The sequence below is a fragment of the Diorhabda carinulata genome, chromosome 6, assembly GCF_026250575.1.
Source record: "Diorhabda carinulata isolate Delta chromosome 6, icDioCari1.1, whole genome shotgun sequence".
In the NCBI taxonomy this organism is placed as follows: domain Eukaryota; kingdom Metazoa; phylum Arthropoda; class Insecta; order Coleoptera; family Chrysomelidae; genus Diorhabda; species Diorhabda carinulata.
In genome coordinates this window covers 1,590,323-1,612,058 of record NC_079465.1, presented here as the reverse complement: position 1 = coordinate 1,612,058, position 21,736 = coordinate 1,590,323, and the positions used below count along the sequence as shown (strand labels likewise).

The following is a 21,736-nucleotide window of genomic DNA, read 5'->3' as shown; positions in this document are numbered from 1 at the left end:
TCCGCCTCTAGAAAAGACAGCAGACACCCTAATAAACTGTTCGTCCTCTTTTTGGTGTTTCCACTAGTAGTCCTTATCTTGATATTGGGATCTACAGTAGATCTTCTGGATCCTGAGGTACTTTCTCTTCAGACTAACGTTCTCCTAAACTCGGAGCTTATATACCTGACTTTGGGAAAAACCAAAACCTTCTACCTGCTATTTGTTCCATAAAGACTTAGCTCTAGGCGACGAAGTTCAATGTTTCGTCTTCCCAGTTGAATATTTCGACGATTAAATTCTAGATTTTGCCCAAATATGAGGTGAAACACTTTATCACTTTCTTACTTTTCATTTGTGACTGACATTTTATCGAAATTATCGACGCTGACGTTAAAAATTCGTGTCACTTTTGTATTCCTATAATCTCCGAGCGGAATGTCTGGAATGCTTCCCGAAGATATCACCAAACTACTTTATTTGACGACTCAAAAAAGGGACTACGTTCCAAAACCTTTCAGCAAGTATGTTTAAAACAACAAATAGTTTATACCAGATACCGACGATTTGTTCAATCAACGTTTTATTCCGCAGAGCTGAAAAGTGTCATTACGAACAAGAATTTAAAGATCCAATTGCGGCCAGTTTTGCAAAATTTTTGAAAATCGACGAACAAGTTCAATCTCCATTCGAAGACGGGGATGAATATTTGGAAAAAGTGAGCTTAAATTAGAATTATTTTGATTAGCGCAGGGGTTTCCTAACTACGGCCCGCGGGCCAGATTCGGCCCGCGACAACTGACGTAGGAAACCCCCTGGGACCCCCAGGGGATGTGGGGTGTGAGTAGAAAATGGAAAAACGTTGTTCTCTTTACAGGTAAAAAAGAGTAGAAGCAAAAAAATTCAAGAACTACATTTCAAAGAACCACTGGACCATGTGACTATAAAAGAAGACGAAATGATGGAAAGTAAAACGGAGTATCAAGCAGATTACTGCGATATAGGTATAGTATATTCGATTCGAGTAGGAAAACCATGAGTTTTATACCCAAGTAACATACAATATTTTATCTAAAACCGAAACATCATTTATTGTTGTTACAGGAAAAGAAAACCTGCAAAATCGACGAGGAAATTCGTCAAATGTACAAAATTTTCATACGAACTTTTCGAACTACTAACTAATAGCTTTTTGCTCAGTTAAAACGCGTTTTTTTTTAACAAATTTGAATTAAATTGAACGTTCAAAATTGGTAATAATAATGACAAATGACATTTGAAAATTGACGTGCTCTCAAGTACAAAGAATCGATTTCAATTTCGTTGTTTTGTAGTTTAATCAAAAATCGATTATAATACGTACAATTTTATGGGAATCGATTGGATTGTTCTCAATCCTAAAGAAAACAAATCAAAAGTTATTTACCGAGTTGAATTCCTTAAATATTAAGACTTTCTGTATTTAGTTTCGAACGAAAATAAGTGATTTTAGTATCGAATTATAAAAGGGAATACAGATCGTTTTGACGTTACGTCCTTTTGGAAGTTTAGCCACAAATTTCGATTTTCGAGTAGTAATAATCGATTATCAAAACAATCGATTATCTCGAAACTTATTAAATAAAATATTTTTATACTTTTCGTAACTTTAGAATCGTCGGAAATAATACTAGACTTTAAAATTGAAAAATATAATGTGTCAACAATATTTTTTATACTAAAAAAATATCAGCGAAACAAACGAAGAATAAAATTTTCGAAATCGATTCAAAAATATTTTGGAATAGATTAGAAATCACGCGTTTTGTTACACAGCTGATTAATATAATTATTTTTCAAGAAAGAATATAAAAAGTCCAAGCAGTAAAAATAAAACGATTACTACCTTGAAACAGTAATAAGTATGAAACTTTTCGGCTTTAATGTAACCTTTTATTTGTATTTTCACACACACTCGTTTTTGAGGATTAATCAAATCAAATTCATAATGTTACGACTGATTTTAAAACTTATTATCTTAATGCATTTATTTTTATTTACCTCCTAATAAATTCGGCCATCTTTCAAAGCGATTTACATCTCTTACTTGGTTTTCGATAGTTCCTAAGAATTGTACATTGTCTATATAATATTGCACAACACACCACTACACAAAAAAAGCATTTTTCTTTATTTTGAGTTCACATTTCTTTTAAATCAACATAAAAACACGATTATCTACTTACAACTACCGGTTTTACATGCCCTAAAGCAAATATGACAATTGACGTATGACTTGATAGGCGATTTTTCGTGATTGACATTATTAAAATTTCAATTTATTTGATGATTTCATTAATAGGTTATTGGATTGGCTAGACGGAAAGAACGTTTGGATGCCCTAGCAATATTTTTATACTTTTCGTAACTTTAGAATCGTCGGAAATAATACTAGACTTTAAAATTGAAAAATATAATGTGTCAACAATATTTTTTATACTAAAAAAATATCAGCGAAACAAACGAAGAATAAAATTTTCGAAATCGATTCAAAAATACTTTTGAATAGGTTAGGAATCACGCGTTTTGTTACACAGCTGATTAATATAATTATTTTTCAAGAAATCGAAGAAAACAAATTAATTTCAATTCAAAAATTTCCATTAATATTAAAGAAACCGAAATAATAATTAAATTTTTGTATTAAATATGATCAAAATTTTGGATTTTACGCATTCCAATATCATCAAATTTTGAAAATCATAACTGTGCTTTAATTTTTCGATTATGTATACGAGGTCTGGCTATTAAATAACGAAACTGGTTTCGAAAACTGGGTTTTATTCTACATTCGAATGTAGAACCACCACACACACATTTCCGAACGTTTTTCCATTGATCTAAGCAGTGCTGGAAGTCTTCTTTGGCGAGGGTCTTCAGGAGCTCCGTTTTAGCGCTTCCATCGACTCAAATCGGGTCCCTTTGGAAGCAAATCTTTTTCTGATCTTTCGAGGAAATTTGGGCAGACCAATTGGAGCTAGATTATTGATCAGAAGTCAAATTTTTTGACACCAGCTTCGCACAAACTTGTCATGTCTCATTGGACGATCTGCACGCACAATTTGGTTGATTTTGGTCACCGTTTTCGGAGTTAAAACAGTCACTGGACGATCTGGGTGCAAAAACGAGCGAAGGTCTTCAGGAGCTCCGTTTTACCGCTTCCATCGACTCAAATCGGGTCCCTTTAGAAGCAAATCTTTTTCTGATCTTTCGAGGAAATTTGGGCAGACCAATTGGAGCTAGATTATTGATCAGAAGTCAAATTTTTTGACACCAGCTTCGCACAAACTTGTCATGTCTCATTGGACGATCTGCACGCACAATTTGGTTGATTTTGGTCACCGTTTTCGGAGTTAAAACAGTCACTGGACGACCTGGGTGCAAAAACAAGCGCACGAAGATTGAGAATTGTCCCCGTAGAGTTTTTTTTTTCAATTTAACGCGAAATTCCGATTCTTTTCTATTTAAATGCTAATTTGAAATAACGAACAACATTTTCAAGAAAACGAAGTAAGAAAACAAATACTGGAAAGTAAAAAGAAGAAATTCAGTCTACCTCAAGATTGGGCGATACAAGAAACAACCCAAAGACGCGATTACAGAAATCCTGTCCAAATAAACAGACACGCATTGGATCGTCACGCAGTTATTATACCTCCAGATGCGCTAGGAAACGACGGTAAATATTTATTAAGAAAACTTGTAGATATTCCGATTATTACAACCAAAAACCTTTGTTTTCGGTTCAGATCTGGTTATAGTAATGGCTTGGATCACAAAATTCCTCATTCGACACCACCAAGTCAAATTACTAGCCACCAAAATTTCCAAATCCTCTTCCACGGTCTCGTATACACTGCGACCCAAAGAACCCAGTGTTTACGGCTGATCTGTTAATCCCAGCACTTGGGATGGCTGGAACTTCGTCTTCATACGCTTCCAGGTGTAGTACTCTGAAGGTTTCGTCCTCTTTGCAACAAAATCTGCATGCAGCATCTTCAAGTGTCCTCCGAGGTGACAATGCATGGATAGAACGACCGTCGTTGTTTCCCAAGAGAGTCTTTGCCTGTCTCAACCCCTGTAGTTGTTATCTAGCTTCTTTTCCGATTGTTCTGTAGCTGATACCACAAAACAGTTGCCAGGTCTTGCTAAGGGCAGAAATCGGGCAATCTTAGCCCTAATTGGTACACCATACAAGAAGATTTGAAGGAAATTGGGAAATTATCCGGAGTAGGTGTCTGGGCCTACCGAAATAAAGTCAACAGAAGGAATTGGAATGAAGGAAACAGACATTAAAGCCCAGAAGTCGAGCTGGTTGGGTTACATTAAATATACAGCAGTATAAAAAGAGGCAGACCTCGTATCGGATGGAATGATCAAGTTCACGAAGACAAATAATGAACGTTAGAGGATGGAGGGTAAAGTCCTGACCAGTTTGAAGGCTCAGTGCCGATTGGTTAGGTTTAGAAACGATTACAAACGCCTCGCCTGGTTTCTTCAAAGTATGGGACAAATAGCAGGTAGAAGGTTTTGGTTTTTACCAAAATCAGGTATACTGGGATGGATTAATTCGATTGTATTGGGGAAATTTGTTAGGAGAAACGTCTATCTGTATTAAATATCGCCTCTAGTGGTTATTTTTCATATTTATTCATAGATTTCTATAATGTTTTTGATTATTTTTAGAAAAAATGAATGAAATTCTTCATGTGCAAACTGGTACCACAACATACGAAGATACCATCGGAAAGTTCGGCGAATTTATTGTAAAAAATCAAATACACGGGAAAATTACGTACCCTAAATAAATACAAGAGAAAAAATTAATAATAAAATTGACAATGTATTGCAAAAGTGTTCATTTTCTTCAATAGAATAGAATAAAAAAAAAATCCTCAAGAATTCCTAAAGAAGTCATTGATGACAAGGTCCAGCAGCCGCCCTCATCGTCCTGGAGCCGGTACAAAGGACGACTCAGTTTTATGAGCTTAATCCAAGTCGGAAGTACCTCAGGTATCCTGAAAAACCTGGCGAGATTCCAAGGACAAGGACAAATCCTCCCCCCGAGGTCTCCAGGCAAACAGGAACCACAGAACCCACTATCCCCAAAGCATCAGTTTCTACCGATGTCGAAGCTGACCTGTAATGTCGAAGTAAGTTTTAAATAAATAGTGGCAATGAAAAAAACGAATTAACAAATTAAGTGACGTTTTTAAATAAATTAGTGGAAGTTAAGTGTATTGTATAGTGTGTAAATCAAATTTAGAACGTAAAAGATACCCCACGAATAGAAATCGTATAAATAAATACGAAAATCGTTACAGAACTATATTAAAATAAAGTTTTGAATGTTTTTTGAGTTTTGGAACTCGCCACGCCACTGGATTTTTGTGTTAGTATGCTAATAATAGTCGGGATCGAGGCCTCCTAGTATTCGAACTGCATCTTTTATAGCGAGCGGTTTATTTGCAGTATTTCTTTTAAATAATCTCTAGGAAAGTCTATTTATTTATTTATTTTTATCTAGAACTTTGTAGAAATGTATTTGCGGTATATAAATAAGTTTATATAACGCAGTTAGTAAGTTTTAAATAAATAGTGGCAATGAAAAAAACGATTTAACAAATTAAGTGACGTTTTTAAATAAATTAGTGGAAGTTAAGTGTATTGTAAAGTGTGTAAATCAAATTAAGAACGTAAAAGATACCCCACGAATAGAAATCGTATAAATAAATACGAAAATCGTTACAGAACTATATTAAAACAAAGTTTTGAATGTTTTTTGAGTTTTGGAACTCGCCACGCCACTGGATTTTTGTGTTAGTATGCTAATAATAGTCGGGATCGAGGCCTCCTAGTATTCGAACTGCATCTTTTATAGCGAGCGGTTTATTTGCAGTATTTCTTTTAAATAATCTCTAGGAAAGTCTATTTATTTATTTATTTTTATCTAGAACTTTGTAGAAATGTATTTGCGGTATATAAATAAGTTTATATAACGCAGTTAGTAAGTTTTAAATAAATAGTGGCAATGAAAAAAACGAATTAACATATTAAGTGACGTTTTTAAATAAATTAGTGGAAGTTAAGTGTATTGTATAGTGTGTAAATCAAATTTAGAACGTAAAAGATACCCCACGAATAGAAATCGTATAAATAAATACGAAAATCGTTACAGAACTGTATTAAAACAAAGTTTTGAATGTTTTTTGAGTTTTGGAACTCGCCACGCCACTGGATTTTTGTGTTAGTATGCTAATAATAGTCGGGATCGAGGCCTCCTAGTATTCGAACTGCATCTTTTATAGCAAGCGGTTTATTTGCAGTATTTCTTTTAAATAATCTCTAGGAAAGTCTATTTATTTATTTATTTTTATCTAGAACTTTGTAGAAATGTATTTGCGGTATATAAATAAGTTTATATAACGCAGTTAGTAAGTTTTAAATAAATAGTGGCAATGAAAAAAACGAATTAACATATTAAGTGACGTTTTTAAATAAATTAGTGGAAGTTAAGTGTATTGTATAGTGTGTAAATCAAATTAAGAACGTAAAAGATACCCCACGAATAGAAATCGTATAAATAAATACGAAAATCGTTACAGAACTGTATTAAAACAAAGTTTTGAATGTTTTTTGAGTTTTGGAACTCGCCACGCCACTGGATTTTTGTGTTAGTATGCTAATAATAGTCGGGATCGAGGCCTCCTAGCAATGGAAATGCAATAACAATAATTTTATCTAGTGAATCTATCGGTATAAACACGCATTAAAATTTTAACTTCATAAATATATATATATATAAAACCAACACGCACGTATCCATCATTTGATCGAAGATTTTAAACAATGGACAGGTGGATTGGACACGTGGCTTTCGTGACAGGATCTAGTGCTGGAATTGGGAAAGAAATTGCTGTGAAATTGGTTGAACAAGGTTTGAAGGTAAGATAAGATTTGTTTTTCGACTTCTAATTAATATATGTACTACAGGGTGGGCCGGAAAGTTTTACGAATTTGTAAAAATAATAATAAAAAAACAACTAAATTTAATTTAATCCACGTAAAATTTTTTATTTTATTTGAAATATACATACGGGGAATTTATTTATTAAAAAGAACATCATCCAGGTGCGTACAATCGCGCCGCAAACACCCCCTCGAATCTAAATGTCAAATTGGCATATTTCGCTGCTATTTCTTCCCGAATTTTGGTCTTCAACTGATCAAACGCGGACGGGTTATTGGAGTAGACTTCACTTTCCAGGTATCCCCACATAAAAAAGTCCTGCGGTGTTAAATCCTGACTTCTAGGCGGCCATGCGATGTCACCTCAGCAAACATCCGGTTTACGACCGCGCCATGTTGTTGAAACTGTGTCGTACGATTATACATTTCGAATTATTGCAGTTACGGAAAGAAAAAAATCCCTTTACGTTGCTATGTACGTCCCGCAGGCTTCCGAGCTACTCATCCCCACCATCCGCGCAGCTCACGTCTTCATTGTCGGAAAATAGAAACGAAAACTACTCCGATGGGGCTAAATCTGGCGAATAGGGCGGACGAGGTAGTAATTCAAACTTTAATTCATCAATTTCCACGCGCGCATTTGGAAAAACCGTGACCTTGAACGGTCTTTGCCTTCTTGAGAGCCGGTTTTCCCTTTTGAGTCGATTGTTTTTGATGGTGGAAGGAATACCACACCATCTGCATATACCAGCTATTGTATTATCTTTGTTTTTAGTGTCCTTGTTCCTGTTTTAATCCTAGGGACGTTTTAATATTGTTTGTTCTAGGTTGTCGGTTTCGCTCGAAGGAAAGAACTCTTGGATGAGCTCGAAAAGAAACTCTCCTCCAAGAAAGGAAAATTTTACGCTTACGCCGGCGATGCTTCCAAAGAAGAAGACATTTTGAATGCTTTCCGATGGACCAAAGATAACGTCGGTTCGATAAGCATTCTGATCAACAACGCCGCTATATTAGACGTACATAAATTATCAGAAAGCGAAACTAAAATATGGCAGCAACAACTGGACGTTAATGTATTAGCGCCTTGTATAACCGCCAGAGAAGCCATTAAGCAGATGAAAGAAAATAAAATTGACGGGCATATTATAAATATTAATAGTATTGCCGGTCATAAGATAACTCAAAATTTTCAATTGAATTTATACGGCAGTACCAAACATGCTCTAACTGTACTTACCGAAATATTGCGACTTGAACTTGCTCAACAAGGATCCAAAATCAAAATATCGGTAAATATGAAATCAAATTTTTAACGCAAAAAACATTCACACCTCCATTTTTTTATTATTTCATCATATTATTGACAATTACCTCCGCCACTGTTTTTTTTTTCGAATCCCTCGTAGATTTCGAGTTGTTCGAATTCAAAATTTATTCGAGTACCCGTAATTTTGTTAAAAAAATCGTTAAACTTGTTTCCCAAAACCGATTTTAGCTCAAAACTGCCTAATTTGCCTGTACTATAAATCGTTGCAATTAGTTATAAAGAAAACTGACATGTAGCAACTTGAACTTGCTCAACAAGGATCCAAAATCAAAAAATCGGTAAATATGAAATCAAATTTTTAACGCAAAAAACATTCACAACTCCATTTTTTTTATTATTTCATCATATTATCGACAATAACCTCCGCCACTGTTTTTTTTTTCGAATCCCTCGTAGATTTCGAGTTGTTCGAGTTCAAAATTTATTCGAGTACCCGTAATTTTGTTAAGAATCGTTAAACTTGTTTCCCAAAACCGATTTTAACTCAAAACCGCCTAATTTGACTGTACTATAAATCGTTGCAATTAGTGATAAAGAAAACTGACATGTATCGACTTGAACTTGCTCAACAAGGATCCAAAATCAAAATATCGGTAAATATGAAATCAAATTTTTAACGCAAAAAACCTTCACACCTCCATTTTTTTTATTATTTCATCATATTATCGACAATTACCTCCGCCACTGTTTTTTTTTTCGAATCCCTCGTAGATTTCGAGTTGTTCGAGTTCAAAATTTATTCGAGTACCCGTAATTTTGTTAAAAAAATCGTTAAACTTGTTTCCCAAAACCGATTTTTGCTCAAAATTGCCTAATTTGACTGTACTATAAATCGTTGCAATTAGTGATAAAGAATACTGGCATGTATCGACTTGAACTTGCTCAACAAGGATCCAAAATCAAAATATCGGTAAATATGAAATCAAATTTTTAACGCAAAAAACCTTCACACCTCCATTTTTTTTATTATTTCATCATATTATCGACAATTACCTCCGCCACTGTTTTTTTTTTCGAATCCCTCGTAGATTTCGAGTTGTTCGAGTTCAAAATTTATTCGAGTACCCGTAATTTTGTTAAAAAAATCGTTAAACTTGTTTCCCAAAACCGATTTTAGCTCAAAACCGCCTAATTTGACTGTACTATAAATCGTTGCAATTAGTGATAAAGAAAACTGACATGTAAATAATCGCTGTTTGGTTACAAATACAAAGAAAAAAATAAATTGCAAAAACGAAACAATAAAAAACTATCTTATTTACCAGAATTCTACAACGCCCTGTAAGTTTGTAAATAATTTTAAAACGTGAAAATTGACGACGACTATAATCCCACGAATTTTCAAATTGATATCTCAAAAGCACTGAACTTTATCACACTATTCAATCACCCTGTATAATAACTGCAGCTATTTGAAATTTATTTCGCGTGTTGTAGAGCGTAAGTCCGGGCGCAGTTAAAACAGACATGTTGGCCAAAGCAGCTTCGTCGACTTCCATGAGTCCGAATGATTTTAAATCATTAGAACCTGCAGATGTAGCAGACGCTGTTTTATACGCGTTATCAACACCGGCTACAGTTAATGTAAGTATCAGTACTAAATAAAAATTCGACGGTTGTTTCGCACAAAAAAAAATGACGTGAAAATAATGCTGCGACTGAAAAAAAATTCTTTTCTTAGTATTAAACGATGACGTATGTCCGCGTAAGACCAGGGGCGGCTCGCACTCAATGGTTAACAATCCGTAACTTTTACAGATAATCTAAAAATAGCAAAAATGATTTTTTTAATCGTTTTTTTCTTTTTAATATTTGTTTAAATCGATAAAATTTATGGTTTAGGAGGTACCTAGATTTTTAGATCGTTGTACATCGTTTGCCATAAAGAGACATTCTGAAAAAAATTATCATAAATTTCTAATTGAAATTACCAAAAAAAAAAATAAATCTATTGTATTTAATTCAATTAAGATGATTTTTCGCATCATTTAGAAACTGTCTTTGCGAATGTCCATCCACATAACGTGGGTGGGAAATTATATTGGAGAAATTTCAATTATCGCTGACTAAATTATAGGAATTAAAAAAACCGTCTCGTGTGAAACCAGCTTCATCAGTAAACAATTCCAACAAATGTTGTCAACTCCTTATGTTAGTAGTCTACATATCAACTAAAACATAAATTTTATCGATTTGTTAAAAAATCCATTGAAAAAATAATTTTTACCATTTTTAGATTGTACAGGTTGTCCCTACACGAGCCATCCCTGGCTTTCAGTACTATTGTGGAAATTTTGAATGCCTATAACTCAGAAACGTGGGGTCGTATCGGAAAATTTTTTATACCACAGCATTTTTTTCGCGTCTCGAAACATCCTGTATATTCAAATCCCCTTAATTGAGGATCCAGTATTATATTACGTATTCACATCGTTTTTTTGCTCTATTTTAGATATCTGAACTAACCATTCAAGTGGTGGGAGAAAAACTTTAATATTAAATATACAATTGTGGAGTACCGATATTATATAATGGGACATAATTCATATTATTTTACTCGTATATTTTCACAAACTCATTAATATTTTTTTTTTATTTCATATCTCGTACTCCAACGAGTACAATAAATTACATCGGGACATTTAGTATAAACCTTATACATAAACGAGACAACCTGTACAACACGAATTAAAAAATGTTGTCCCCCATATTTAACTGTACTTTATTTAATAAAATTGAATGAATATATGGATTTTATGAAAATATTTTTTAATTCCCAACGCTACGCTCATGAATAACTTAACGTTGAAAGTATTCTATCATGCGCATGCTCAATTCACCTTCAAAGCACACAAATCTGAGACAGATACAAATTGCGTATCAGTATAATAATTAATAATGGAGAAGTGGGTTGGGCACGTTGCATTTGTGACAGGAGCCAGTGCCGGTATCGGAAAAGCCGTTGCTGAAGAATTAGTTGAACAAGGACTAAAAGTAAGTATTCAAAATGGAATTATTAGTAAAATGTTTTACATAATATGTTATTGGAAACAGTGCTAAATGTTTTCTACATTTTGACTCTTATATTCTATTAAAAACAGTAACGGTAAATGACAATTAAACTAAGTATTCGCCAACTTAATTTTGTGAGGTTATGAACACAGAATACGTTACATCAGACTGTATTTATGGGATTTTTTTTGTTTACAACATCCTTGTTCTTTGATTAGAGAAATGTTATACGCTTATTTCCGCTGTGATGTTACTGATATCAAAATAATAGGAAAAAACAATGTCTGAAAGTCAATAATGTCTTTTATACGATGGAAATATCAGGAGCTTTCCACATTTGTGTGAAAAAAAGAAAAGATGCGCACAGGGAGTTTCTAATTAACTTAAAATTATTATTAATTCACTGCATAAACCAAAAAAAACCAACAATAAAGTTTAGTTTAATGTTAATTTTATCTGCATAAACCAGGCTTTGATTTTGATAAACTTTTATGAAACTATCGATGTTGTACTTAAAAAAAAATGAATTTATAGAACTTTTTGTATGTCAATCATACATAATCACTATAAATTTTAATATCTACAAATACTAATATTTTATTATTAAAAATTGATTATACTTTAAAGATTTTAACACATAACCTCTATTATTTCATATAATTTAGTAACTTTCGGTTTAACTTGTATAATAAATGTCAAAATTACTTAAGAAAAGCATAAATTATATTTCCGAAACAATATATTTATAAAATCCAATAAAAAAATGATAATCCTCATTAGCTAGCTTGATTTAACTATCAGAATTTACTTATATACACTTGTTAAGGACTTTTTCCCATTAAATGACGTTTCCAATCAGAAACAATTTGTTATTATCCATTTAAGACACTTATAAGTTCAATAAATCCTCCCTTGTTTGTTTTTGTTTTGATATTTTAGGTTATTGGATTTGCTCGTAGGAAAGAACTCTTGGATGAGCTCGAAAAGAAACTCTCCTCCAAGAAAGGAAAATTTTACGCTTACGCTGGCGATGCTTCCAAAGAAGAAGACATTTTGAAAGCTTGCCAATGGACCAAAGATAACGTCGGTTCAATAAGCATTCTGATCAACAACGCCGCTATACTAGGTTTAGCTAAATTATCAGAATGTGAAACTAAAATATGGCAGCAACAATTAGACGTTAATGTATTAGCACCTTGTATAACCGCCAGAGAAGCCATTAAGCAGATGAAAGAAAATAAAATAGACGGTCATATTATCAACATTAACAGTACTGCGGGTCATAAGATTATTCCCAATCAAAAATTGAATTTATACAATAGTACCAAATATGCTTTAACGGCATTAACAGAAACTTTGAGATTACAACTTGCTCTAGAAGGTTCCAAAATTAGGGTAACGGTAAGTAGTACAACTACAACTGGATAGTTTTGCTTTTCATTGTATAATATACCATGGAAAGTATCAATATTTCAACTTTGGTGATTAATTACCGCATTGGTAATGAATATTAAACATTAATTCTACTCCCAATTTAATCTAATTTGTTTTGGAGAATTTATTTTGTCTCCATAAAATCTGTCTTTTATTTTTTATACCCTGCAGAGGAATCTTTTCTATATCAGGGCCAAACCTTATAAATCCTTTCTCCTACATGAATAATGTCCTCATCCAAACCAAAAGAACCCAACAAACCTCTCTCTATCTATGTACGAATTTAGTTAGAGGTCACATTACACATCTAACTTTCCCTGGGTTAGCTTCAAAAAGACTAGAGATGCAACATTGGAAGTGCTTCTCTTCTAGTCCTCCCCATTCTCAAAAACTTTTTTCTACATAGTGGGAAAGGTCTCAAGTCAATTGTGAGTCCATGAAATATCTGCTTGTTTATCAGAATGAGTCTACACGTTGCATTTCCACGAATCTACCAACCACAAGAGGATCTGAGAGATAATGAGTACTAGATACCAGCTCCAAATATTCTAGTGCCAGCTGCTCAGGTGTGAAGCTCATTAATATCCACTTACCATCAAATTTAGTAGAAACTTTTGATGATAATTGATAATCAACAACTTAAGAATGGATGTAAATTGTTGACGCTTGATTCGACTCCTAAATTTAGAAATAAATTGGGCAAGACACATCATGAGAAGGAAACCTACAGAAATGGTAAGGAAGATCTATGGTCAAGAGGTAGAGGCAGACCAAGAAATATCTGGCGAAACCAAATTGAAGAAGATACCAGAATCATAGAAGTAGTAGACCGGAGAGGAAAATGCAGAAACAGAAAAGAATGGAGAAAACTGACAAATGAAACCAGGACAAAAAAGAACAAGGGGTCCACCCCAATAAAGAGATATGTAGGCGCCTCAAGTCCTAGATGTAATCTAAGATATGATGATGATGAAATACTGATATATACCACAGAAACAAAGAACTGGATATTTTGATTTGGGTAAGAACAAAGAGCTATGAGAGATGAAGTAGTACAAAATAATAAGTACCTGATACACTAAAAATCAAAAACAAGACAGAAGGCATCCAATCACTCATACAAGAACTGGCTAGTAATTTTAGCAGTTGACAGGATTGTTTGTTCTTTAGAAGATATGAATTTGGTTGTGATTTGTATTTTGTAAATTGTAGAGTATAAGTCCGGGAGGTGTAAGAACAGATATGATGAATACTGCTTTTGCTGAATTCGGAATACCTGCAGATTCTACATTATCAATTAATTTACTAGAACCTACTGATATAGCAAATGCAGTTTTATATGTACTTTCTACACCAGCTACTGTAAATGTAAGTGGAATTTCTATCAAGATTTTTTTGTATTAAAGGTAATTTTATTATAATTTTAGATAACCGAACTCACCATTCAAGCAACTGGAGAAAAAATGTAATTTTTTTCACTAAAATATTGTTTATACCAATGCAGTTTTATACAAATTATTAGTAATAAACCGTAAATGTAATTAAATATAGCTATACTAAAATCGATGCATTTTTATTTATACTTTGAACACTTTCCTGCTACTTTTCTCAAACCGTAATGACGAAACTTTCAATTCACAGTAGAATGAACGAATTACAAAAAATTCGTAATATGCAACGATTATTCGAACAAATATAGAAACTTTTCATATCAAATATTGAATAATATATACATACCTTGGAAAGTATTAATTCTGTTTCAAATTATATCGTGTTTAAATCGGCAGTAGAACTAAAAGAACTTCATTGTTGACTCACTATATATTTACACTAAATTAATAACTGAATTTTTATCACATTTAGAAACACCATATTAAGAAAAACCGAGATTAATTCACAAACCAAAGCATTCTTTTTATTTATATCCCGCCAACAACCGCAAACACGGATTACTGTTCTATCGAAATATTTCCTCTAGTCATATTGACGCCATCTAGAGTCTCAACTACTCCATTTTAAAGTTACCTATACGGCAACCGGAATGAAGGTTATAATCGGAACTTGAATCACCATAGCACTACCAATACAAAATTATTTATTTTTGCGAGAGTCTTATTTGATTTATATCTTTATTGCTTGATCTGTTTCTATACCTAAACGGAAAATTAATGGATAACTTCACCTTGAGGTATCTGCGTAAACTAAAGGGCTTTACTGAAACTATGACTGGAGAGTAATTCGGATAACGTTCATTTTCATTCGGAAACTGAACGAAGTGATCGGGTTATAACCTAATGAATTTTCTACGTAAAAATAACTATAAAAATTCACCATAAATTTCATATGTGCGCTGAAGTAATAAAGATCAAATAATTTTTTAGGTAGAGTTGAATTTTAAATTTGATATTTCTTGCGAAAATTGTACACGACATTCGGAAATTCTGTTAACAATTTCGTTTTGTGCTAGGATTCGCGATCAAGTGATCTATCTGAATCAGGATTATAGTTTCCGTATGAAATAAGTGAATTATGAGGACAACTAAAGCTAGAGAAATAAATAGATTAATAAAATTTATCAACAATAAACTCACTTCTGATTGAAAATAACTAATTCTTATGTATTTTCACTAGTTTTTTAATTATTATGTTGAGATCAATGTTCCAAATGTCATATTCGCTAGCATATATTTGTATAAAGTATTGCCTACCTATTGAATACTAATTACACAATTTATTGTATAACAGAACTGTTATTGCCCTAATATCTCTTATTAATGCCACCAAAAAATATGAATAAATAAAAGCAAAAACAACTAATAAAAAAGTTAAAAAGAAATAATTATTTTGACACGAAAACGGTAATGACGTATCCCTGTTTTAATATCATGTTATTTGTACACGTCACATGACGTTTGTAATCATTGTATGCCATCGTGGCTATATCTGTCATTGACAATTGTAAATTTGGCGTAACGTGAGTTGTGTAGTAAGAGATTGTAGAAATTATTATTCTTTTACACTGTCGACGTAGCGCTGTATCGAATTATATTCCAATATTGGACTCAAATACCTCTAATAAGTAAAGTAAGTTTAATAATATCATTAAATTAAAATTTGAAGATACTAACGAATGAATTTTATTTTCAGTAAAATGGATCAGATTGCAAAATTCGTTGAACCTGGAAAACAATTCGCTAAAGATTCTATAAGATTAGTTAAAAGGTGTACTAAACCTGATAGACGAGGTAAGCATTATTTCTTATAATTATAATTGAATTAATGCCAAAAGATTTTATGAATGAATTAAACTTGATTTTAATATTCATTAATATTTCTGTTAACCTATTTATTATATTTTAACTATTAAAAAGAGAAGTTTTCAAATGATCTATTTACTGATTATGGTTCAGATGTAGTAAATTAATTGTATAAAAACGTAACTAACTTATGTATTTATCACTTAATATGGTTATCAAAGTCTTAAGACAGGAATTTTTTTTGAAAAGACGATTTATTTTGATGAAACTAGTGATCTTCCAAGAATCATTAAGCTCATATGTTTTCTAATAGGCCCTAAATTACAATTATTTCATAATTATTTTTTAAATTGAATATGATTTTACTGTTGCTGTTCCTTAAGGTACTTAGAAAACAGGAAAATTACTCTAATAACTTATATTGAGAGATAGAAAACTATGAAAACATCCTAATTATTATTTTATTCAATATTTAATTGAGAGTTTAGTGGAATTATTCTGTATTGTTATAGAGTTCCAGAAAATAGCGATTGCTACTGCCATTGGATTCTGCATCATGGGTTTTATAGGATTCTTTGTAAAACTTATTCATATCCCAATTAACAACATTATTGTGGGATCATAAATTAATTTTTTATATTTATGTTCATCTTATTCCTGAACTCATCATTTTGTTCTTCATCATTTAAATAGGGATACATTTATACATATAGATATTTATGAAACGATGTTTTTGCATAAAATAAATTCTGTTTTGTAAACTTACTGACTTTTATTTGTAAACCTTTTTATTTTTCAACTGGGATTAATAAAAATATTAATTCGGTTAAAGGGGTTATCAGATGCAAGCTATTTCAGGTGCTTTTACAATTTTAACACATAGTTTTTACCTCTACTATAATATTTTTGTTGTTTTATATGTAGAAATGTTTTGTTTTTGTTTATATCACTTATGTATGACAAATTCCAGCGACTACTTGTAGATGTAGAGATTGTTTGGGGGAGTAGTTTGTACATATCATTGTCCTGTTTCCAATCCAATCGAAACAAAATGTTTAACCTCACTTTATGGCCTGATGTATATATGGTTGCATAGCTAACGCGCTCTAACTTGTATTTTCTAAAATAGATAATTTCTACCGGGAAAATGTGAATACAGGGAGAAACACTAAAATTTGATTTTCAATTTTTACTAGCTTCTTAAAGAATGGTTAGTGTTTTTCCTATTTGTATGAGGAGCTCGCATTTTGGATAAAAAATTACCTCTAGCTGTGTACTAGAGAGATAAATTTTGAGCTTTTGGAAGATTTTTTTGACCCATGATTGGTAATCGTTAATTACCATGTCGAATTGGGTATCTTTCTCCATTATGCTGTACGTTTGGTCCATAAAAACTTCTGACTAATAGTCATCGTACCATTGGCCTAAAACTTCATGTAAACAAATTTTTGTTGTAAACGAAAAACTTTTCTCATAATTTATTATTCGATTTTTCTAATTTTGGTCAGTTTTTTGGCATTTTCGCCACTTTCCACATTAGGAGGTTAATGGGAGGAAATAAAAACACGTGATCTTTTTGATGTTGTTTATTTTTAACCAATTTGTGAATAAGGTAAAAAATTATATTACTACTAACAACTAAAAAAGTTACGTAGTACGATAAACATCTTCAAAAAATATTATTCATCCAACTGTGCGTTTCAGGTAACAATTTATCTCAAAATATACAAGTTTAGTATGTTCGAAATGAAATTTTTATATTTAAAAAAAAATAATTTGTTTTTTTTTTGCAACTATTAGTCTTAATCTTACCTAAATACACTGTTTATTATTATTAAACCAGCACAGACAATTCCGCCATCTTAATACACCGTCAGATACAAAAATAAAAGTATTTAAATGATAATTCGGTTATCGAAACAATGTAATTGTGAGTGCTAGTGTAGTTTTAGTATACAGCATGCTCAGGAAGTTGTCAAACTTTATTAGAAGTCCTAGGACAAACTTTAAATTAAAAAATATATATTTCGAGATGCATCGTTTCCTTATTTAAATTTTATATAAATGACAACCCTGTAACTTCGTAACTTTTTATAAATGGTGTATTTTTACCCGTTTTTTTTTATTATTTGGGTAGGTAACAAGCGATTAAAATCAATATTTTTATGATTTTTATTTCTATTTTCAAAGGGCTACTTTTTAGAAGTAACATTGGAGTCCTGTACTGAATATAGCCAAGTCAATAACGGTTTTAATTAAATTAAAAATGAAACAATAATAATTGTTGTAATATCAAATTTTTAGAAACATTTTCATTGAAAAATTATATTTTCGAATACTTCATATCATAGTTTGAATAATGAACCAACTAGCGGAAAGTGTTGTTACACAGTATTGTGGAACATGTGATCAGAATGCGTTGTTTGGTTCATTATTGTAACGATAGGTTCGAGAATTATAAAATCGATTTTTTTTTAAATTCTTTTGGATTAGAAATTAGAAACTAAGTAAGAATAGGTTATCAGATTGCTGCTGCAAATATAAAATAAACAATGAATTAAGTTAGAAAAAATTTTTTTATGAAAAGAATCATGCGAATATATTCTAAGGAAGAGCCCTTTTGACAGGAAGAAAGTATATAAAAAAAATTTCTAATAATCAAATTTTTTTATACAAAAATATAACTTTGTGATGGCACAAAAAAATTTTCCTGATATTTTTATAATTTTTTTATGTATCTTTTATCACATTTTTTTTCTAGTAAAAATTTAAGTAGTTGTCTTTCGAAATTTTGATGTGGAACTAGTGCGATTCTTAAATTTGAAAAAAAAAGCACAGTTCATTATAAAAAATATTTTCAATCGTTTCAACAAATTTTAAAATTGTTGTGACAGTTGAAAACCAACGTTTAAAAAGCGAAAAATACTTTTAAAGCATGATGTTCTTAAAGCGAATTATTTTTAATAATTGCCTAAGTAACTAGTACAAAATTTAATAAAAAAAAAATGTATCGAATCAAAAAATGCCTAACCTACAAAATCACACTTCGTATCAATAAATTGTGATACCGAAATTTCACTGGATACGATACAATAATGAACCAACTAGCAAAAAGTGTTACTACATATGGAATAGCATTGTAGAACATGTGATCAAAATGCGTTGTTTGGTTCATTATTGTAAATAAATTAACTGGGTTCGTTTTGAGAAACAGGTACGAAAATTACTTTTTTTTATATTCAATACAATTTTTTTTTCAAAAAAAAACTTATAATTAAAAAAATGGAAGAGGTACATGAAATATGTTGTTTTTTAAACTATAAATATTAACCTAACGAAGTAAGTAAAAATGGAAAAATAGTTTTTAGAAAACGAAACAAGAATATATTTTTTTTTAAAAACTAAATAGCACAGTTAATAAGTAGAAATTTGGCAGTAACATCCACAATATAAATAATATTAAAACACGTAATTAAAAAATAGAAATACTATAAACTATTAGTTTTGGAATGCGTTTTATGCACCAATAAAAATACAGGACGTCCCATTCAAAATAATAATTAACCATTATACTTTGATACATTCTCTTTTTTTTTCTTTTTTGATTGGAACACCCTATATCACAGTTATATATTTAAAAATCTTAACATCGCTAAATAATAAAATTCATTTCAGATCTGGTAACCTATAAATTATAACAATGAGGTGAATAACCTAATCTAAGTTATAAAAAAAAAAATAGAAGAGGCAAAAGATACACTACAAATAAGAAAAATGTTTCGGAATACGTTTAATCCAGTCGGAATAAATAGAAAATAGTCTCGGGTTCAGTTAACCCTGAGTTGATACACGGGGGGGCACTCCAGGCTAGCGCTGGAGTGCCAGAAAGTTTGAGTCACTCACCCACGGACCCAGAACCTTCTAGACCCCACTTGACGTTACCAAATGCCGTCAAAAGTGTTGAATATTCGCGTAGAGTTTCTTGTGGACCCCTGGGGCTTAACCCGGACCACCGCTTCTCACTTTTGTGGAGCTCGAGAAGTGCACCAGCGCAGGGCTAAATATCAAAATCCACAAGACAACTACGAATTTTTTTTTCGCATCTTTATAAAATATCTGATATAAAAAAAATCTCTGTTTACGATAAAATAGGAAAAATAAATAAGTAGGTAAAAAAAAACCACTAGCAGATTTAGATTTAAGAGGTAATTAACTTTACGTAATGCCAAAATTACTTTTTTATATACTAATAATCTATATATTGGATGAAATGATCGATTCACGCCATACATCCGTTATCTAAACCGGAATTATTATACCCCTGATTCCCGGAATAATTATGACAAGGTAGACTGTACTGGTAACTACTGTCGAGATTAGTAAACTGGGAAAGTTCGTAATTTTCATCGTTTACCTCTTCTACAATTATACTCGGCGGTTTACTGAAATTAGGTTTCGTATATGTCACGTGATTGATTAAAACACTAGAAGGTCGCGTAGAGAATTCGGGATTTTGGACCCTGTACAAATTCGGGTCTACCGAGGCGGGTCTGCTATAAGAATGAGTCTCCATAACCGTATTAACTGGAGGAAGCCTGTAAAGATGTTCACGTGTCGCTGGACCTATAAATAAAATGTATACAAGCGTAGTACTAAAGTTCGATACCCGCCACGCCACTCCACGCCGTACCACGTCGATTCGCGCGGCACGTTATTACGCGCAAACTCATTTTATTCTATAATTTTGATCAGTAGTATTTTCAGTACGTTACGGAGTTCGTTTTACACGGAAAAATAAGTTTTTCGGTCCATAAAATCGAATCAATCTATAATATAAACCAAATGCGATAAAACTTTCCCATAAACTTCCAAACAAAAGCAAAATATTCACACGTCTTAACACTCGTCGTTTGCATATGAGAATTTTGAATCGTAGGATGGCGTGGCGTGGCGTGGCGTGGATAAACACCGATCGAGGGTGTGGTATAACGAATTTATATGGAATTCGACGACTTACCAATGTTGTGTTGACACTGCGGTCTGTGTATTGACAGCATCTCCAATAGGGTGTGTTTTTGTTGTTGGAGTTCTTGTACCTGTGCTTTGAATTCTATATTTTGGGACTCGAGGATTTCTGATTCTTGAATTAAGTTGACGGTTCTTTCTCGTTTTTTCAAACGGCATTTCGTCGCCGCTATTTTATTACGTTCTCTTCGCCTTCTGCGTCTCTCTTCGTCTTCGGGCGTCAACTTTGAATACACGAAATTAATTATTCTAAATATTAACGTTTTAAGTTTCTATAAAATTTATTGTGTTTCGTTGTTGACCACCCTGTATAATGAAAATAAGATTTTCAATTTAGCTTCGAGGTTATAACTATAATTGACACGTTGCCACGTTTAATTTTTTTATCATACGTAATAGAGTATTTACCAAAATATAAATTGACCACCCTGTATAATGCAAATAAGATTTTCGATTTAGCTTCGAGGTTATAACTATAATTGACACGTTGCCACGTTTAATTTTTTTATCATACGTAATAAAGTATTTACCAAAATATAAATTGACCACCCTGTATAATGCAAATAAGATTTTCGATTTAGCTTCGAGGTTATAACTATAATTGACACGTTGCCACGTTTAATTTTTTTATCATACGTAATAGAGTATTTACCAAAATATAAATTGACCACCCTGTATAATGCAAATAAGATTT

At 32.0% G+C, this 21,736-nt stretch overlaps 5 protein-coding genes and 1 long non-coding RNA gene across 6 annotated transcripts in view; 4 read left to right on the top strand and 2 right to left on the bottom strand.

Moving 5' to 3' along the window:
• Window positions 1-280: 280 nt before the first annotated feature.
• Window positions 281-4,833, top strand: LOC130894863 (uncharacterized). The gene is made up of 5 exons (XM_057801878.1): window positions 281-503; window positions 574-697; window positions 857-983; window positions 3,521-3,697; window positions 4,705-4,833. The coding sequence occupies exons 1-5, from the start codon at window positions 418-420 to the stop codon at window positions 4,824-4,826; spliced, it is 636 nt and encodes a 211-aa protein (XP_057657861.1). The 5' UTR covers window positions 281-417; the 3' UTR covers window positions 4,827-4,833.
• LOC130894865 (uncharacterized) lies at window positions 4,729-14,957 on the bottom strand. The gene is made up of 2 exons (XR_009059402.1): window positions 14,498-14,957; window positions 4,729-5,158 (listed from the first exon to the last, which is right to left on the bottom strand). It is a non-coding gene; the product is annotated as an uncharacterized LOC130894865 (long non-coding RNA).
• LOC130894860 (farnesol dehydrogenase-like) lies at window positions 6,748-11,066 on the top strand. The gene is made up of 4 exons (XM_057801876.1): window positions 6,748-6,963; window positions 7,815-8,276; window positions 9,752-9,898; window positions 10,767-11,066. Exons 1-4 carry the CDS (start codon window positions 6,868-6,870, stop codon window positions 10,806-10,808), a joined length of 747 nt encoding a protein of 248 aa, XP_057657859.1. The 5' UTR covers window positions 6,748-6,867; the 3' UTR covers window positions 10,809-11,066.
• On the top strand, window positions 11,165-14,330 carry LOC130894859 (farnesol dehydrogenase-like). The gene is made up of 4 exons (XM_057801875.1): window positions 11,165-11,308; window positions 12,266-12,727; window positions 13,973-14,128; window positions 14,188-14,330. Exons 1-4 carry the CDS (start codon window positions 11,213-11,215, stop codon window positions 14,227-14,229), a joined length of 756 nt encoding a protein of 251 aa, XP_057657858.1. The 5' UTR covers window positions 11,165-11,212; the 3' UTR covers window positions 14,230-14,330.
• A 729-nt stretch (window positions 14,958-15,686) lies between the features above and the next one.
• On the top strand, window positions 15,687-16,778 carry LOC130895100 (protein transport protein Sec61 subunit gamma). Its single transcript, XM_057802235.1, has 3 exons — window positions 15,687-15,844; window positions 15,908-16,005; window positions 16,530-16,778. Exons 2-3 carry the CDS (start codon window positions 15,912-15,914, stop codon window positions 16,640-16,642), a joined length of 207 nt encoding a protein of 68 aa, XP_057658218.1. The 5' UTR covers window positions 15,687-15,844; window positions 15,908-15,911; the 3' UTR covers window positions 16,643-16,778.
• An 810-nt stretch (window positions 16,779-17,588) lies between these two features.
• Window positions 17,589-21,736, bottom strand: part of LOC130894899 (activating transcription factor 3) — a 52,028-nt gene continuing 47,880 nt past the window's right edge. The window contains exons 5-6 of the mRNA XM_057801928.1: window positions 21,035-21,266; window positions 17,589-20,640 (exon numbers count right to left, since the gene is read on the bottom strand). Coding sequence (XP_057657911.1) covers window positions 20,297-20,640; window positions 21,035-21,266 — 576 coding nt within the window. The 3' untranslated portion in view covers window positions 17,589-20,296. The remainder of the gene's footprint in view (window positions 20,641-21,034; window positions 21,267-21,736) is intronic.

What these genes read in the sequence shown, in the direction of transcription:
- LOC130894859 (XM_057801875.1), top strand. Translation starts at nt 11,213, where the DNA reads ATGGAGAAGTGGGTTGGGCACGTTGCATTTGTGACAGGAGCCAGTGCC. An exon ending in TAGTTGAACAAGGACTAAAA is followed by an intron (nt 11,309 to 12,265) that starts GTAAGTATTCAA and finishes TTGATATTTTAG; the next exon opens with GTTATTGGATTTGCTCGTAG. An exon ending in GTTCCAAAATTAGGGTAACG is followed by an intron (nt 12,728 to 13,972) that starts GTAAGTAGTACA and finishes TGTAAATTGTAG; the next exon opens with AGTATAAGTCCGGGAGGTGT.
- LOC130894863 (XM_057801878.1), top strand. Translation starts at nt 418, where the DNA reads ATGTCTGGAATGCTTCCCGAAGATATCACCAAACTACTTTATTTGACG. An exon ending in GTTCCAAAACCTTTCAGCAA is followed by an intron (nt 504 to 573) that starts GTATGTTTAAAA and finishes TTTATTCCGCAG; the next exon opens with AGCTGAAAAGTGTCATTACG. An exon ending in GGGATGAATATTTGGAAAAA is followed by an intron (nt 698 to 856) that starts GTGAGCTTAAAT and finishes TTCTCTTTACAG; the next exon opens with GTAAAAAAGAGTAGAAGCAA.
- LOC130894860 (XM_057801876.1), top strand. Translation starts at nt 6,868, where the DNA reads ATGGACAGGTGGATTGGACACGTGGCTTTCGTGACAGGATCTAGTGCT. An exon ending in TGGTTGAACAAGGTTTGAAG is followed by an intron (nt 6,964 to 7,814) that starts GTAAGATAAGAT and finishes TGTTTGTTCTAG; the next exon opens with GTTGTCGGTTTCGCTCGAAG. An exon ending in GATCCAAAATCAAAATATCG is followed by an intron (nt 8,277 to 9,751) that starts GTAAATATGAAA and finishes CGCGTGTTGTAG; the next exon opens with AGCGTAAGTCCGGGCGCAGT.
- LOC130895100 (XM_057802235.1), top strand. Translation starts at nt 15,912, where the DNA reads ATGGATCAGATTGCAAAATTCGTTGAACCTGGAAAACAATTCGCTAAA. An exon ending in TACTAAACCTGATAGACGAG is followed by an intron (nt 16,006 to 16,529) that starts GTAAGCATTATT and finishes GTATTGTTATAG; the next exon opens with AGTTCCAGAAAATAGCGATT.